The following is a 17,762-nucleotide window of genomic DNA, read 5'->3' on the forward strand; positions in this document are numbered from 1 at the left end:
GCAACATGGCTGTACACTAAAAGGTGCGCAGTGTAGCCGCTGTTTGTCCGGGAGAGAGCTTTCCTGCCAACAAAAAACTTCCACCCCCAATGAATGGCGGTAGCTTTGTTGGCAGGAGTGTGCTCCTGCCGACCTAGTGCTGTTCACACCGTCTCTTTTCCTCGACAAAACTTTTGTCTTTCTGAGGGGGTATTTTTTTAACATCTCTGAATGACAAAATTTTGTCGTTCACTTGCCAGTGTAGACAAAGCCTAAGTCTCAGATTTAGGTGCCAAAATAGCAGTTAAGTGCTTGAGTTCCTTTTTGAATTTAGCCTTGTTTACCTTCACAAGGTAAAAGGAATATAATAAATGTGACTTACTTGACCCAAGGAGGCCAGTTCTAGTCTGCAGCAGGTCTATAGTATGGCTCTATTGACACTATATGTACCATCACATGGAGGACTTAAAAAAAAAATACAGGCATGTCTTAATCCCCACTTGTTTGTTGATAATTAGATATAATTCTAAAGTTGGATTTATTTTTTTTTTAAAAAAAAAAGACTATTCACAGATCATATATAGTATGTATAATATAAAAAGAACTTCAGGACTTCAGAGGTGATATATGAAATGATCTGTTTTAAAGCATTAAAAATGAAAGGGAGAAATAAAGTTTGACTGAAGGTGGATAGTTAAATAACTGTGGTGCCAACCTGTGTGTGTGCTTGTACATGTATGGTGTGCCATTGCATAAGCGAATAGTGCATTCCACCATTCTCTATATTTAATTTGTAGTTTTTCAAACCACATAGTTATGATCCCAGCCGTATTGATATAGTAAAACAGATTTATATATATACCGATTTGTGCATTTTTTAAAAATATATTTTGTATGATTTCAACTTTTCATGTTTCTATATCTTTTAAAAAAGCCTATTTGACTTAGGCTAAAGCCATTTCAGTAAGGGCTTTTAAAGCCTGCTATAAGAAATCTTTGAAAATTAAATTTTATAATAGGATCACTGGTAAGGCCATTCACCACAGAAGCAGGTGTTTGTCAGAATACAAACTACAGGGTGTAATTAATTTTGTATCTGTTATAAATGAGAAGCTGGAAAAAAATGGATCTCATTATGATGATTGGAAGAATTACTTATAAATGCTTGACAATGCTCATTCTAAAGTAGAGACCATTAGAATTCTTATTTCTTTGGAAGCTGAATTTCCCTTTTTCTTTCTTTTCTCAAATTTAAATAGATAAGCATCAACATTTTGGGAGTCAATATTTTACTTTGGATATTTTACTTCTTTCAATAAACACCACAGTGATTGGTTGTCGTCCTCTTTCTTTCTCTCGCGCTTGTAGCAGAAGGAAATGGAGGATAATTCATGTACCATCTGTGCATCTACAAAGTAGTGCTTTTAGCAGTGTTGGTGATTGTGTGACTGACAGGGATTATGATTTTGCTCCTCATTGACTTCACCTGGCATGATGAATAAAAATGTTTCTGTTCAGAAGTGGTGGGGGGAGAAGGGGTGATGTTGATTTTTAAACTTGGTGAGATAATTTTTAGAAGTATGAAGGGAATATGTGAGAATCATGAGCGACATCAACCGCTTTATATTAGTTGCGTGTTTAATGATTGAATGAACATAAAATGAGTAAGAGAAGCTACTATTGTGGTACTCTAATCTGTTGCATCTAATTAGTGTGAATGCTTAGTGTGGAAAGAATAAAAATAAGGAACAAAAAATTGAGTCTGAAGGACTATTGAATACAAACAGTGTCCATGTCTACACGACAGGCTAAATCGGCACTGCTGCGATCAATGCAGTGGTACTGATTTAGTGGGTCTGTGAACATACGCTAAGTCGATGGGAGAGTACTCTCCCATTGAAGTCTGTACTCCACCTCCCCGAGAGGTGAAAGCTATGTCGACAGGAGAGCGTCTCCCATTGACATAGGTTGACTTACAGCGGTGTCTACACTTTGCTAAGTTACATCAACTTCAGTTACATAACTTATGTGACTTAAATAGCGTAACTTAGATTGACTCACAGCGTTAGTGTAGATTAGCCCAGTGTAATAGAGTAGTACATGTAAAAAGATACATAGTAAGTAGTGTATGTGTTAATTGAAAATATTAACTTTTTTGAAAAACAAATATGAGATTTTTAAGTTAGTGGCATAAAATGTTTTAATTGTTCTCTTACTAGAATTTATCTGCATTTTTTTTTAATATCTGTATTTTTGAGGAGTGACAGTGTTGTTTGCTTTCTTTTCTAGATTCGATTCTATGAAGTAGTCCATCCATTAAGAAAAGAAGTAAATGAACTACAGATGAAAAAAGAGAGCTTATCAGAAGACCTAAGTTATTACAAGTCCCAGTTGAAGTGTGTGATGGAGGTTTGTATGCTTTTGTAACCCAGCTATGAAAATGAGCAGTAAAATAACCCTGTTCTGTCAAATGGGTACATTTCCGTTCCAGTTACCTTTCAGATCAGGTAGGAGACTAGAGATTTAATAGTGGGGCATTCATTTTTTTTAATACTTGCAAAGCAATTGTTTTCTCACAATATTAATTTGCTTAATATTTGTACTAATAATGAAAATCTGTATCACTATAGTCAGGTGCATATTTAATAAAAAATGTTAAGTAGAAACCAAAACCTAATGGAAAACTGACAGATATTCTGTTTGGAAACACATCTGCTGGACTGTCACATTTACCTCTTCTTATTATTTTTTTTTAATTTCCTTGGTTTTATTCTTTCCCTATTTTTATTTATTGCTAAAGACTTGAAAACAGGATTGTGGTGCTTTGATGTTCACCTGCTCTTGCTATTTGTTCCTCAACTGAAATAATAATCCTTATGATATCAAACTGGACCCCATAGCAATTAATTGTGATGCCATAAATAAAAGACTGTGACTACAATTAAGAAGTAAGTTACTCAAATGTACTTTAAATCCTGTCGTCTTTCTTCTCGTAAAGAAGGGGAAGAAACACAAAAAAAGCAGAAATATCTTTTTTTTCCAAAGTATATTGAAACATTGGCTGCACTCAATATCATAAAATTTCTTTTTAAAGAATACATCTAGGATTTACCCTGTTGTGCACAAAGCTGGAATTAAGATAATTGCATCGCTGTAGTTAAGATTGCAACAACATATTTTCTTTTCCAAATCCTTGATAATAGTTGCTTAGGCTGACTCATTTTACCTTTTCCCCCTGAAACTTTTCATGGCTGGCTCAGCCTATAAATGTGTGTGTTGGGAAAATTAAAGCTCTGTCTGTTCTTGAGTTATCACAGTGTCTTATTTTATTTTATAAATGGACATTAAAAATGGCTTTTGTGCTGTAAATTATTGATTTTTAAAATTTCAGCGATATAGACATGTGAACCAGTGTTTTTTCTACCTTGTTTGAAGAAATTTGTGTTTTAAATTACTCCAAAGAGATTTGAAAATAACAATGTATTGTGCATGCACAGCGTTTCTCTACCCCCTCTTACTTCACCTTCCCTCCCCTTCAAAAAAAATGCAACTGCCTGCTTTTTTCCTAAAGAACATCCATCATTATGTACTTAATATAGTCACATTCAAATAATTATAGGTGTAGGTACTTAAATGTAGTAGTGTTTAAAACACCCTTGAGATAAGGGAAAGACTAAAATTTTTATAATGATATCCAATTAAGGACCTTATCCTGTGAAATGCTGAAGGCTCTTATCTCACTTTTTTGACTTAATTCTATTTCTTTAGTGAATTTTTAACTTAAAACAAAGATGAAATAATGCCTTTCATGATCATTTAGTAGTGTTTCCATAGTTTAACTTTCTCCTGAGTTTAGATATTATAAACATGCAAATGAAAAACGTCTCTTAAGGTTCTGCTGGCGGTAAAATATTTTCTCTCCTTCTAGTTTAACTAGACGCATTATAAACCAGCAGTTCAATCTTTGTTTAAATTATGGAGAAAATTTAGCAGTTACGGAAATTGAAGTTAATTTAAGACATTTAACCTCAGTCATGATCTGTATGAATCATACGGGTTTCAGAGTAGCAGCTGTGTTAGTCTGTATTCGCAAAAAGAAAAGGAGTACTTGTGGCACCTTAGAGACTAACAAATTTATTTGAGCATAAGCTTTTGTGAGCTATAGCTCACTTCATTGGATGCTGTAGCTCACGAAAGCTTATGCTCAAATAAATTTGTTAGTCTCTAAGGTGCCACAAGTACTCCTTTTCTTTTTATGAATCATACTGTTTCAGTTCAAGGCCTGGCTTGAACAGACACTCCAACTTATGGGGGCAAATTCAACTGTGAATTAAATTTTGCCATAAAGGGATAAGAATGATAAAGTTAAAAGTTTAAGTTGCATCTCCCTGTTACTTGGTTTTTCCTTTCCTACATCCTTATACTCATTTTATGTGCAGTAAATGCCAGATTGGTACAGATTTCACAATGACTTGTTTTCTGACCACCTTAAATCTGACCTGAATATACATCACCCATGAATTTGGAATTTTTACCCCATCTCAGGTCTGAATTAAGAGTGATGGTTTTATGATGGAGACAGACGTTAGTTGGATAAGAGGTGATGACAACCAAACATGTTTTGTTTGTGCTGGAATCATAATTTGAAAGCTCTTTCCCAATATTTAACCCATTCTGCTACTTAGAAATAAATTATCCCTTTTTTTAATACAGTTAAAATTCTGAAACGTAATCCAATTTCAGATGAATGCTACTAAAAATGGGATATGTTACAATAACTGCAGTGATATTAAAACAGATGTAATCGGTTTAACCTTTATCATCTTAGATTTGTTTTCCCCTGACCACATGGTGGCAGCATCTCTCTAGCTATTGACTGACCATCCCAGGGATTTGAAATCTATTGTTTTTCCTTTTATGCCAGTAATTAGAAAGCAGCATTCTGTCTGTGTTGCATCAGGAATGTCGTATTTTACTGCCTGTACCCACACCACCATATTTAAATTGTAAGGCAGCTGGCTGGTGAGATGAAATGCCAAATAAGTTAAATATTGACAGGACAAAAGATCAAACAGTGGAATGCCAAAGGAAAAGGATTTCCCCCTGAGCAACTCTGATATGACTAGCTATAAATGAATGTTCTTAGGTTTGGTAGCTGTCTGTGAGTCAGGTTAGATAATCTGTAGCATGTATTCTGTATGCATGCTTTCTTATAAATGAAGCAAGTTCCACAAAAACATGTTATGAACCGAGATATAATGGAGTAGGTGGCTTAATGAAGCTAGGGCTGACATGCACTATTTGAATAATGGAAACATTTAGGATCTACATATTGAGCTTCAGGCAAGAAGTTTAAGATTAATTTAGTGATCTGCTGACTACCAGCGTGTTACCATATATTGTGTTCTAAAGGGCTAAGAAAAAATAAGATCAGGAAAAATGCAGAATGAATATTGACAAAAGGATTAAGAGAATCTTAGAAATACCATTCAGGAAGTTATGCTTTAGGCAGACCAAGTTATTGGAGTGAAATTTAGTGGCTTGTGATACACAGGAGGTCAGACTAGATGATCTAAAGACCCCCTCTGACTTTAAACGCTATGAATCTACGAAACCTAACAGGGAAGAATGTGAGTGAGAAAGAAGTCACATTAATCAACTAATTAAAATAAGAAGAGGAAAAATGTAGGCCAAATATATATAGCTCAATATTTCTTTATAGTAAAACATCTATTAGGTTGTGAAGTAGTCTGCCAAGAGAAGAGGTGGAAGCCCCATCATTTGGGGCAAAGCTAGACTACAGATAATGCAACAAAATTATTTTTTGGTTTTATTCTCACAGTTACCTCATCGTTAAGTCAAGTAAATCTCAGTGGAGCTTTGATTATTTTAAAACATGTTTTTACTTCTAGAGCTATGAAGATGAGCGAAGAAGTCGTTCAGAGCTAGAAGTTAGATGTCAACGTTTGACGCTAGAACTAGCAGATACCAAACAGATGATTCAGCAAGGTGACTACAGGCAGGAGAACTATGATAAAGTAAAACGGTCAGTGCATCTCCAGAGTACATATGCTCAATGATATTCATAGAAAATTATGTCAATATTTTTGTTAATCAAGGTGATAGCCCTTAATGTGAACTCCATTTTGTTTTTTGGCTCATGCCTGCTCACAAATATATTGTCCATGAATTATTCCTCAACTTGATAAGTAAATTGTTCAGCTTATGGCTATGTCTGGTTCCTCAAGAAACACAGAACAAAATTTTCAAATTTTGGTGCCTAAAGTTGAAGTGGCCTGATTTTTCAGGAGGGCTAAGCAAACCATTCCCAATGAAGAAAAGCGCTGCAGGTGCTGAATGTTTTGGAAAATTAGACACTTAAACAGAAATGGTCTATTTATTCAAGTGTTCTGACTTTTCCAAGATATTCAGCACGTGCAGCTCTTGTCATCTTCACTGGGACCTGGGGTTGCCTGGCCCTCCTGTAAAAATCGGCCTGCTTCTATTCAGGTACCTAAATATGATGTTTTTTAGGAGCCTAGCTTTAGGTATCCAGGCTAGAAAATGTTGGCCCATGATTCTTTCCTATTTATTGAAGGACACGATAGAATCCTTCCTGGTTTTCTTTAATCCATATAGTTAGTGTTGCATAGCATAGTGGGCTCGTTTTATTTGCATTTCAGCTAAACATATATTAATATTTTTATTAGTTTAATAAAATACAGTCCCAGAATGCCTCACAGAGTTAAGTAATAAAGGGCTTTGTGCTCCCCTTCATGCTGCTAGAGGGAGAGATGCTTGCAAACCAATGCAAAGGGGCAGGCCTAGGGATCCACAGATTTGGAAATAGAGTTCCCCTGTGGGTTCCGGTGTGCGCACAGATTTAAAAGATTCATTGTGACGGGATCCTTATAGGAAACTCAGGAACCTATTTTTTCCCTTATTTCTAAAATGTAACTACTGGTGTTTGTTCATTTTATGCTGTGAGTGCCTATCCTGTAAATTACAATTGCAAAATATGCAAAAATATATATATATTTCAACCTAGTCCACAGATGAGCTTTGCTGTGTCCAGAAGGTTAAAAAAATCTTGAAGATCAGTGGGGGCTTAAGTTCCAACACTGAGGATTCCATACAGAAAAAACAACTTGCCATCAACCCCCTCTCTTGTCTTGTTTATATTGAGCAAGATCAGGCACCTCTGCTGATCTTAAGTGTGGCAATATGTCATTGAGAGAGTTGATCTGTCCAATAGCTAAGTCTTGAACCATTCTTGGCTTATAAATTAAAACCAACAATTTGAATTCTACCTGAAAGTTCATTGGAAACCAATATATGTCATGGATCACTCATCTACTGTGCTTCTAATATGCAACTCCATTTAATAAGCAAGTCATATCATTTTGTACTAGCTTCAGCTTCTGAAAAGATTAGAGTGTTGCCCTATGCAGATGCATTATAACAATCTAATCTCAAGGTGGCAAAAGTGTAAATAATTGTGGCAAAGTTTCCATTTGGGAGAGTACGTTGCAGTCATCTTGCTAAATGCAGATGGTAAAAAAGCACTCTGGGCATGGGTGCCACCCAGGAAACCAGGAGTAGCACATGGTCTAACTGTGTGTCCACATTGAACATCAGTTTTACAAAGTCTTCTGGCTCCTTACCCTATTTGCCAACTTTATGTCAGTCTTGTTTGGGTTACATTACAGTTGGCTAGTTTTTATCTCAGCCCCATGCTGGCACTGAATAACTTGTTTCACAGCTCTGACTGGGTCAGATATTATAGAAATGTAGACCTGGAGAATCATAGGCATGCTAAATGCATTATAACCCATGTCTCCTCACTAACTTTCCCAGCAATATCATACATATAGTATGTTGAACAAGAGGATGATATAGCTCCATGTACCACTTTAGAAGAGAGAACCTTCAGGACAGAGGAACAATTGTTCACAATAATCCTTTTGGTTCTCTCAAAGAAGGGGATGAAGTCTTTCAAGCATTTTCATTCACTACTGCAACTGTCTGCAAAAGAGTCAACCAAATGTCATGTTGGGGTGTATCAAAGTCTTCTGACAGATTTAAAGAATAGGCATAATGAAAGGTTTCAGAGTAGCAGCTGTGTTAATCTGTATTCGCAAAAAGAAAAGGAGTACTTGTGGCACCTTAGAGACTAACAAATTTATTAGAGCATAAGCTTTCGTGAGCTGTAGCTCACGAAAGCTTATGCTCAAATAAATTTGTTAGTCTCTAAGGTGCCACAAGTACTCCTTTTCTTTTAAAGAATAGGCATAGATGCTTTATCATTGTCCATTGTTAAAAGGAGACAATAATACGGCCCAAAGTTAAATTTGAGAAATACAAAAGAAGAGCGAGAAGAGAAATGTAGTGTAGACCGGACAGATATGTTTTCAGATGAGAAATATGAAAGTAGTTGAAAATTGAATAGTAATAAGGTTAGATGGCACAAGAAAGCAGTTCCAGATAACAAGAAATGAAGAAGTGAAGGACTTGCATTAATAGTGACTACACTGAATGAAGGAAAAGAGACGCCAATGTTGGATGAACACAGAGGATGAATGAAATAAAGAGATACACGAGGTCTGAGGACTTATTTTCATTTCATTGAATGAATCTCATAATATTCTGGTTTTGTTTTAATAGTGAACGAGATACAGTTGAACATGAATTGTCAGAGCTCAGAAGAAAATATGAAATATTAGAAGTGTCGCACAAAGCACAAGCCAAAGAAAGAAATGACTTATCAAAAGAGGTAAACTTGTAGCTCTTTGAGTGATTGTCTGCATGGATTCTATTCCTGTGTGAAGTAAGATTATTTTTAAAAGCAGTGTCCATTGGGGGCATGCCTGCACAGTACGTACCTTTATGCTCTCTCACCTGAGGACATAAGGGGTGAAGTGGGCCCAAATCCTCCTCAGTCTCTACCTGTTACAGCCAATGGCAGTGAAATGGAACCCCATGCAGTGTCCATTTAATCAGTGACATTTTCCTTAGCCATGTGCATATTATTTAGTATAGTTATCATTGCTAGTATTTTTAATATAGTTTCTTCTTCTCCTGGCAAATAGATAATGATATAATTAAGTTTCAGTTAGTCTAGAAATCTCACCCACCCCTTTGTATAGGAGATGCTAGCATTATAGTAGAAGCTATGTCACTGGGGTTTAAGACATGTTCCTCATGTGATTCTGTGCCGTCTGTTAACAACAGACGTTCCCAGTGCTCTCTCTGTCTTGGAGGAAGACACGTCCTTGAGCAATGTTCTATCTCGTTCATTCTTCAAATACACTCGGAGCGAGGGAGGTGTGTCTGGAAATATTTCTGCTGTTGCAATTAATGCAAGCATCCTCATATACTGAACAGAGCTACAGCCAGGCCTTTAGACGTCAGATCTGCCTCTCTTTTTTAAGGTCCCATTGAGCCATGATTCCATTACTAGCTCCCAAGCCACGTTCAGAGGCCTCGTTTGGACCACTACATCGGCATCAATGTCTGGTAGGGGCAGAAAGGAGCACTGTTTCAAAGATGAGCCCAGATTCAGGTCACCATCCCTGGTGCATGACAGATTGAGACAGAAGTATCACCATTTTCCAAGTCAGCACATATAGTACCCTCTGAATAAATAGAGCATGCTAACCTGGGTACCTGGACCCTTGTCACAGAATGATTCTGTGAAAATAGCCACAGCACCTTTCATTTGATTCTGACTACCTTTGTGGTACCCACTACCTTGGCACGGACTGTCTTTGCACCTAAGCCATTCACAGAAGATGTCCAAATACCATAGTCACTTTTCCTGGAAAGAGTAAGGTTGGTGATAGCCAAACCACCAACTTCAGAATCAACTCAGAGGAGATGTACTTGTCCTCCACTGCTATATCCTTTCACTCCAAAGAGGCTTGCCCTGCACATTAATGATGGTCTACTGGAGCCTACAAAAGACAGTCTTGCACAAAACTACATTCATCTTGGCCACATCAGAAAAAGAACTAAGGAGATATCAGGTCTCTGCTAAGGGATTTGACTGTTTATTTTTGTTTGCATCTGACACTGGGTTCTTTTGTAGTGGCAGCAGTTCAGGAAAGATCAAAACATTGGGGACCTCATAAATTCACACTGAGGAAAAAAACACGCAGAGAAGTGGGATCTCTTTAGCTAGTTAATACACTTTTCAGATAAGGGTAGCTAACTATCATGCCTTCCTTTCTTAATATCATTTTTTAAACTGAACCATGTTGTCTCAATTTAAGAACACCAGAAGGAGATTCCTTCTGCCATGACAGATTTAGTTTATTTTCTGCAAATCACTACAGCCTATGCTGGATGCATTTAAAACTGCATTGTACACATTGGCCACTGCAGTAGTCATGAGGAAGTTTGCCCTCAGTCCTTGGGGATCTTCTGGGCCAGAAAACAACAGAAGATCACCCATATGAGGGTAACAACTTGTTTAGCAATGGAACGGGATAAATTATGACTTCTCTGTCATATATTGTGTCACATGACCAGAATGTGAACAGTCAGGCCTAGTGGTTGGAACGGGAGTCAGTAGCGAGGAATTGGAGCTTGGAGTCAGAACCAGGTTAACTAGTGTGAGGCAAGGCTGAGAATAAACAGGCACAGGAGCTATCACAGCCACGGATGAATGCTTTGAGCAGCTGCTGAACAACTGCTGCTGCTGGGCTTCTGACTCTTCCAGCCAAATAGTCAAGCAGCCTTCTAATGACCAACTGTACTCGTTAAGTTGCTCAGAGACTGGTGCAGGCCCTGATTCCTGACCGTACCCTTCCTTCCACTTGAGGGTGCTTCCTAGGGGCCTCAGCATTTGGGTTCTCAGGGGTACTTCTGATAGAACTCTTGTAATAAGTCCAGGGTGGGGGTATTCTCTACTGGTTCCCAGACTGCTCATCCAATTCATAGCCTTCCCCATCCACCACATACTGGAGCCTTCCCCTAAGTCACCGACAGTGGATTTGGTGGACCAAGTACTCCTTCTATCCATGGAATGGTATGTGGGGTGACGGGGAGAGTTGGTTACAGAGGTTTGGGTATGGGTTCTCGGTATAGGGCTTTAAAACTAGGATGTAAAAGATGGGGTGGATCTTCAGGGACTCAAGCAGCTGTTACCTGAAAGCCACTGGGTCACCCATTCTACAATCTTGAAAGCGCCCAAGCATTGGTAGTCTAGTTTGACTGGTGGGTGGCTTGATATAAAGTTCTGGGCAGAGAGCCACACCTTGTCCCATATGGCCAGATTGGTCTTGGTCTGCTTGGTGTTTTGTAGGCTTCTTTGGCAGACTGCAGATGTTACTTGGCTCCCGATGCACCTAATGCAGGTTGAGGATGAATCCACAGTGGCCGGTACTGGGGAACTTATAGGCAAGTATGGGTGGAAGAGGGGTAAAAGCCATAGTTTGCTAAGTGTGAGCAATGTTGAGGCATGGATAGCATTGTTATATGTGAATTTGGTGTGGCACAGCAGGGGAAACCAGTCATCCTGATGGTAATTCAAAAAGCACGAAGATACTGCTCCAAGATTTGATTGACCCTCTCTGTTTGCCCAGTAGTCTTCGGGTGATGGGCAGATGAGAGAGACTGAATGCCAAAGAGTCTGAGAAATTCTGCCAGAATCAGGAGATTCTGCTCTGATAAAATACCATGGGTTACCCAAGGGCAGTGGGACAAATTTCTCAGGAAGAGCCAAGCTGTCTCCCGTGCTGTAGGAACATGGGATACAGTATGACATCTGTGTTAAGCGGTCGAAGACTGCTAGGATTAGCGTGTGTCCTTAGGAGTGTGACAGTTCTACAAAGAAGTCTATTGATATAGTAGACCAAAACTGCAGAGAGTGGAGGAGACTTGATCTTGATCGTGGCTTCTTGGTGTGGGTACAGGGGTAACAGGATCTTACATAATTCTTGATGTAAGTTCATAGGCCTAGCCACCAGGAGCTCCTGAAGACCAGATTCCAGGTCTTGAATTGACCAAAATGACCTGCAACTGGCAAATTGTGCTATAGTTTCAATACCTGAAGCCTAGGTTGCCCTTCCAGAGCATAATACATCCCTTGCAATAGAGGAGGCCATTTTTAGTCAGAACTCAGTCAGGCCATATCTGTATTGCTCAGGGTCTGGTGGATCTGGGTTGCAAATGGGTCATCAGAGAGCAGATGGAGGACATTGGATTGCTGTTGATTGTCCTGTTGACAAAGTTGAATGCCATGAGCATGGTGACAAAGATTTTTGCCAGGTTCAAGACATTTGTCTTTGTGGGATAGAGATTCTGCCTTCTTATTTCTTACTCCTGGGCGATAGGTTACAACAAAGGTGAAGAAAGTGAAAAAGAGAGACCAGTGGATCTGGCATTGATTCTAACATCTAGAATCATAGAATATCAAAATTAAAAGGGACCTCCAGAGGTCATCTAGTCCAACCCTCTGCTCAAAGCAGGACCAATCCCCAACTAAATCATCCCAGCCAGGACTTTGTCAAGCCTGACCTTAAAAACTTCTAAGGAAGGAGATTCCACCACCTTTCTAGGTAACGCATTCCAGTGTTTCACCACCCTCCTAATGAAAAAGTTTTTCCTAATATCCAACCTAAACCTCCCCCACTGCAACTTGAGACCATTACTCCTTGTTCTGTCATCTGCTGCCACTGAGAACAGTCTAGATCCATCTTCTTTGGAACTCCCTTTCAGGTAGTTGAAAGCAGCTATCAAATCCCCCCTAATTCTTCTCTTCCGCAGACTAAACAATGCCAGTTCCCTCAGCCTCTCCTCATAAGTCGTGTGTTCCAGTCCCCTAATGATTTTTATTGCCCTCCGCTGGACTCTTTCCAATTTTTCCACATCCTTCTTGTAGTGTAGGGCCCAAAACTGGACACAGTACTCCAGATGAGGCCTCACCAATGTCGAATAGAGGGGAACAATCACGTCCCTTGATCTGCTGGCAATGCCCCTACTTATACATCCCAAAATGCCATTCGCCTTCTTGGCAACAAGGGCACACTGTTGACTCATATCCAGCTTCTTGTCCACTGTAACCCTAGATCCTTTTCTGCAGAACTGCTGCCAAGCCATTCGGTCCCTAGTCTGTAGCGGTGCATGGGATTCTTCTGTCCTAAGTGCAGGACTCTGCACTTGTCCTTGTTGAACCTCCTCAGATTTCTTTTGGCCCAATCCTCTAATTTGTCTAGGGCCCTCTATATCCTATCCCTACCCTCCAGCGTATCTAACTCTCCTCCAAGTTTAGTGGCATCTGCAAAGTTGCTGAGGGTGCAATCCACACCATCCTCCAGATCATTTATGAAGATATTGAACAAAACCGGCCCGAGGACTTGGGGCACTCCACTTGATACCGGCTGCCAACTAGACATGGAGACATTGATCACTACCCGTTGAGCCCTACAATCTAGCAAACTTTCTATCCACCTTATAGTCCATTCATCCAGCCCATGCTGCTTTAACTTGCTGGCAAGAATACTGTGGGAGATGGTGTCAAAAGCTTTACTAAAGTCAAGGAACAACATGTCCACTGCTTTCCCCTCATCCACAGAGCCAGTTATCTCATCACAGAAGGCAATTAGATTAGTCAGGCATGACTTGCCCTTGGTGAATCCATGCTAACTGTTCCTGATCACTTTCCTCTCCTCTAAGTGCTTCAGAATTGATTCCTTGAAGACCTGCTCCATGATTTTTCCAGGGACTGAGGTGAGGCTGACTGGCCTGTAGTTCCCAGAATCCTCCTTCTTCCCTTTTTTAAAGATGGGCACTACGTTAGCCTTTTTCCAGTCGTCCGGGACTTCCCCCGATCCCCATGAGTTTTCAAAGATAATGGCCAATGGCTCTGCAATCACATCCGCCAACTCCTTTAGCACTCTCGGATGCAGCGCATCCGGCCCTACGGATTTGTGCTCGTTCAGCTTTTCTAAATAGTCCCGAACCACTTCTTTCTCCACAGAGGGCTGGTCACCTCCTCCTAGTGCAGTAGTCTGAGAGCTGACCTTGTTCGTGAAGACAGAGGCAAAAAAAGCATTGAGTACATTAGCTTTTTCCACATCCTCTGTCACTAGGTTGCCTCCCTCATTCAGTAAGGGGCCCACTTAACTTTCCTTGACTTTCTTCTTGTTGCTAACATACCTGAAGAAACCCTTCATGTTACTCTTAACATCTCTTGCTAGCTGCAACTCCAGGTGTGATTTGGCCTTCCTGATTTCACTCCTGCATGCCCAAGCAATATTTTTATACTCTTCTCTGGTTATTTGTCCAATCTTTCACTTCTTGTAAGCTTCCTTTTTGTGTTTAAGATCAGCAAGGATTTCACTGTTAAGCTGGTCGCCTGCCATATTTGCTATTCTTTCTACACATTGGGATGGTTTGTCCCTGTAACCTCAATAAGGATTCTTTAAAATACAGCCAACTCTTCTGGACTCCTTTCCCCCTCATGTTATTCTCCCAGGGGATCCTGCCCATCAGTTCCCTGAGGGAGTCAAATTCTGCTTTTCTGAAGTCCAGGGTCTGTATTCTGCTGCTCTCCTTTCTTCCTTGTGTCAGGATCCTGAACTCGACCATCTCATGGTCACTGCCTCCCAGGTTCCCATCCACTTTTGCTTCCCCTACTAATTCTTCCAGGTTTGTGAGCAGCCCGTCAAGAAGAGCTCTGCCCCTAGTTGGTTCCTCCAGCACTTGCACCAGGAAATTGTCCCCAACACTTTCCAAAAACTTCCTGGATTGTCTGTGCACCGCTGTATTGCTCTCCCAGCAGATATCAGGGTGATTGAAGTCTCCCATGAGAACCAGGGCCTGCGATCTAGTAACTTCCGTGAGTTGCTGGAAGAAAGCCTCATCCACCTCATCCCCCTGGTCCTGTGGTTTATAGCAGACTCCCACCACGACATCACCCTTGTTGCTCACACTTCTAAACTTAATCCAGAGACTCTCAAGTTTTTCTGCAGTTTCATACTTGAGCTCTGAGCAGTCATACTGCTCCCTTACATACAATGCAACTTCCCCACCTTTTCTGTCCTTCCTGTCCTTCCTGAACAGTTTATATCCATCCTTGACAATACTCCAGTCATGTGAGTTGTCCCACCAAGTCTCTGTTATTCCAATCACATCATAATTCCTTGACTGCCAGGACTTCCAATTCTCCCTGCTTGTTTCCCAGGCTCCTTGCATTTGTGTGTTTGTGTGAAGTCTGTAGATACTCCAGTTTCTTGTGGTCCATCAGGATTTGGACCAGGAACTGGGCTTCTTCTAGGAGATGGTGCTACAACTCGAAAGCTGCCTTAATAGCCAGTAGTTCCTTGTTCTAGATATTGTAATATTTTCCTGCCAGGGTTAGCTTCTGAGAATAAAAGTCACAGGAGTATAGCTGGTTATGGGGACCCGCATGTTGAGATAGTACTGCACCTATCGCAAAATTTGAGGCATTGGTATCTGTCATAAATGGTTTAGTGGGGATCTGAGAGAATCAGGATAAGTGCTGAGGTGAATGCCTTCTTCAGTTGATGAAAGCCAACTGAGCCTCTATGGATCAGGCAAATTGGGCCCCCTTTTGAAGGAGCACCATTAGGGGTGCAACCAGGTAGAATCCTGTAAATCTCCTGTAGAAATTGGCTAATCTCCAGAATCGCTGCACCCCTGTTATGTCCTTGGGTGCAGTCTGATCGAACAGTATCAACACTCTGTGTGCATCTATGGTGAGTCGCTTGTGCAAGATGTTATATCTCAAGAATTTCCCTGTGTCCTTATCGAAAGATAATTTTTCCTAGCCCATTGTTCTAACCATCTCACCCCTCTCTTTGCATCTCGCTTTTCATTCTATATCACACCAAAAATAAAATACTTATTTTCATTTTCAAGGCCCTTCATGGCCTTTCCCCACTTTACCTATAATCTCTCATTGGTATCAAGAGGTTGACTCTTACCCACTTTTTGTATTTTCAAACAAGCACTTTTGTGCTTTCTCCCAGGTTGCATCTCTGTGCTTGAAAGGATTTCTCTTTAAACACTTGCAAGGCCTTTTGGTTGTTCTCCTTCAAAACCCTCTTCAAAACTTTGTCCTTTGCTGGTATGTCTACAAAAAACTAGACAACAATTAGGCTGCTTGTATACTTAAACCTCTGTCAATCATGCTGACCAATATTGTCTCTTTGTTTCCTTGGACTCTTACATCTGTCTGTATCCATCTCTTGTTTCTTGTCTTAAACTTAGATTTAATCTCTCTGGGACAGGGACCATCTTTCTGTTCTGTGTTTGTACAGTGCCTGTCACAGTGGAGTCTTGGTCCATGACCAGGGCTTTCTAGATGTTATGGTAATACAAATAAGAAATCACTGTCACAGGGTGACTGGAGCCTTTAAAGGAGATGGGGTCAGCCCCACCTGTGCCATAATTAATTAGCTGAGATTTAGAGACACAGGAAGCAAACAAGCTCTTTTGGGAGGCTCTGAACTAGGGTCTGCAGGAGGCCAGGTACTCCAGGGGAATCAACCTGGGGTTGAGTGGGCTATACCAGATCAGGAGAAAGACTCAAAGGTATCTCAAAAGGTGGCTGAGAAACAGGATCCAGAGGGAGGGGTGAAGAGAAGCCTCTGAAGGATGGAAGAATCTTTGTTCTCTGGGACTTTTAATTGTTCTCTTGTTACCGCCAGAAAGAATTAGGTTGTTTGTGACTTGGCTGGAGGACCAAGCTATATGTACAGAACTAATCTGTACGTGGAAAGCCAAGGTGATCCATCTCGGGGAAGGAAACTGAAGCAAGGAGCGTCAGTGGGGCCACTCTTGAATAGAAAGGGGCACTAAGAACAGCCACATCCTATGACAAACGTGTTCAAATTGTGGGACTGCGCGCCCCTCAGGAACTTTGTCTCCATATAAAGGTTTAAGAGCTCAGAGCCATCTGTCTGGCATAAGAGTGAGCTTGCCTCTTATTCAGGGATCCACAGTACAAGTGCTGACAGACGACAACACTCCTGTGCATTATGTCAATGTGCAAGGAGAAGGAAGACCATCCCCCTTAGTCAAGAAGCCATACCACTGTGGAATTGGTACTTTCTGAACTAAATGGTACTGGTGGCTCTGTACCTTCCTCATCTTTAGAACACCTAGGCAGATCAATTCAGTAGGCAGTTCTCCAACAACCACAAATGGTCTGTCAAAGGCTCAGTCCTACAGACATCTTTTGCAAGTGGGGATGCCTTGGAATAGATATGCTTGTCAAAGACCAGAAAAAGCATCAGACTTTATATTCCAGAGAGGATTCAAGCCCAGGTTCCCTATCAGATGCCAGAGTGGATTGATTTAAATCAATCCCATTTTAATCTTGTTTTAGAGCAGCAAGCCAGGACCCTTTGTTTTAAATATTAATTTCAGTCATGTTGTGCATTTGTACTTTTTCATTATTTTCCTAAAGAAAGGTTGATTTCTCATTGGTTGGTAACTCTGAAAATCAACATATGTTAAATTAAATACAGTATAGCCTTTACATTAAATTTGGAGATTCCTTTTGCTAACCAGGAGGATACACTATATCTATATATATTTATTTAAGCAATTATATAGCTTAACTTTTTGGTAGATACTTAATTTTTGGTTACAGTTTGTGTCAAGCTATATTTGGGTGAAATTTGATTTTAAAATGCTCAAAAACAGCGTTTTAAACGTTGTTAGTAAATAAAACTACCTTTATGTGCTGATTACATAGGAAAAAAGTTTATCAATACACGTTTTGCATTTAAAACTAATTTATTAAACAAAGA

General features: G+C 40.1%; 1 protein-coding gene across 3 annotated transcripts in view; it reads left to right on the forward strand.

Annotated features, from left to right (window-relative positions):
* The window catches only part of PIBF1 (progesterone immunomodulatory binding factor 1), a 174,014-nt gene that overhangs the window by 10,685 nt on the left and 145,567 nt on the right, over nt 1–17,762 (forward strand). For all 3 annotated transcript variants that reach the window (XM_043504587.1, XM_043504588.1, XM_038400874.2), the window contains exons 5-7: nt 2,269–2,388; nt 5,892–6,025; nt 8,644–8,752. In XM_043504587.1, coding sequence (XP_043360522.1) covers nt 2,269–2,388; nt 5,892–6,025; nt 8,644–8,752 — 363 coding nt within the window. The remainder of the gene's footprint in view (nt 1–2,268; nt 2,389–5,891; nt 6,026–8,643; nt 8,753–17,762) is intronic.

This window comes from Dermochelys coriacea, chromosome 1 (genome assembly GCF_009764565.3).
Source record: "Dermochelys coriacea isolate rDerCor1 chromosome 1, rDerCor1.pri.v4, whole genome shotgun sequence".
Classification (NCBI taxonomy): Eukaryota; Metazoa; Chordata; order Testudines; family Dermochelyidae; genus Dermochelys; species Dermochelys coriacea.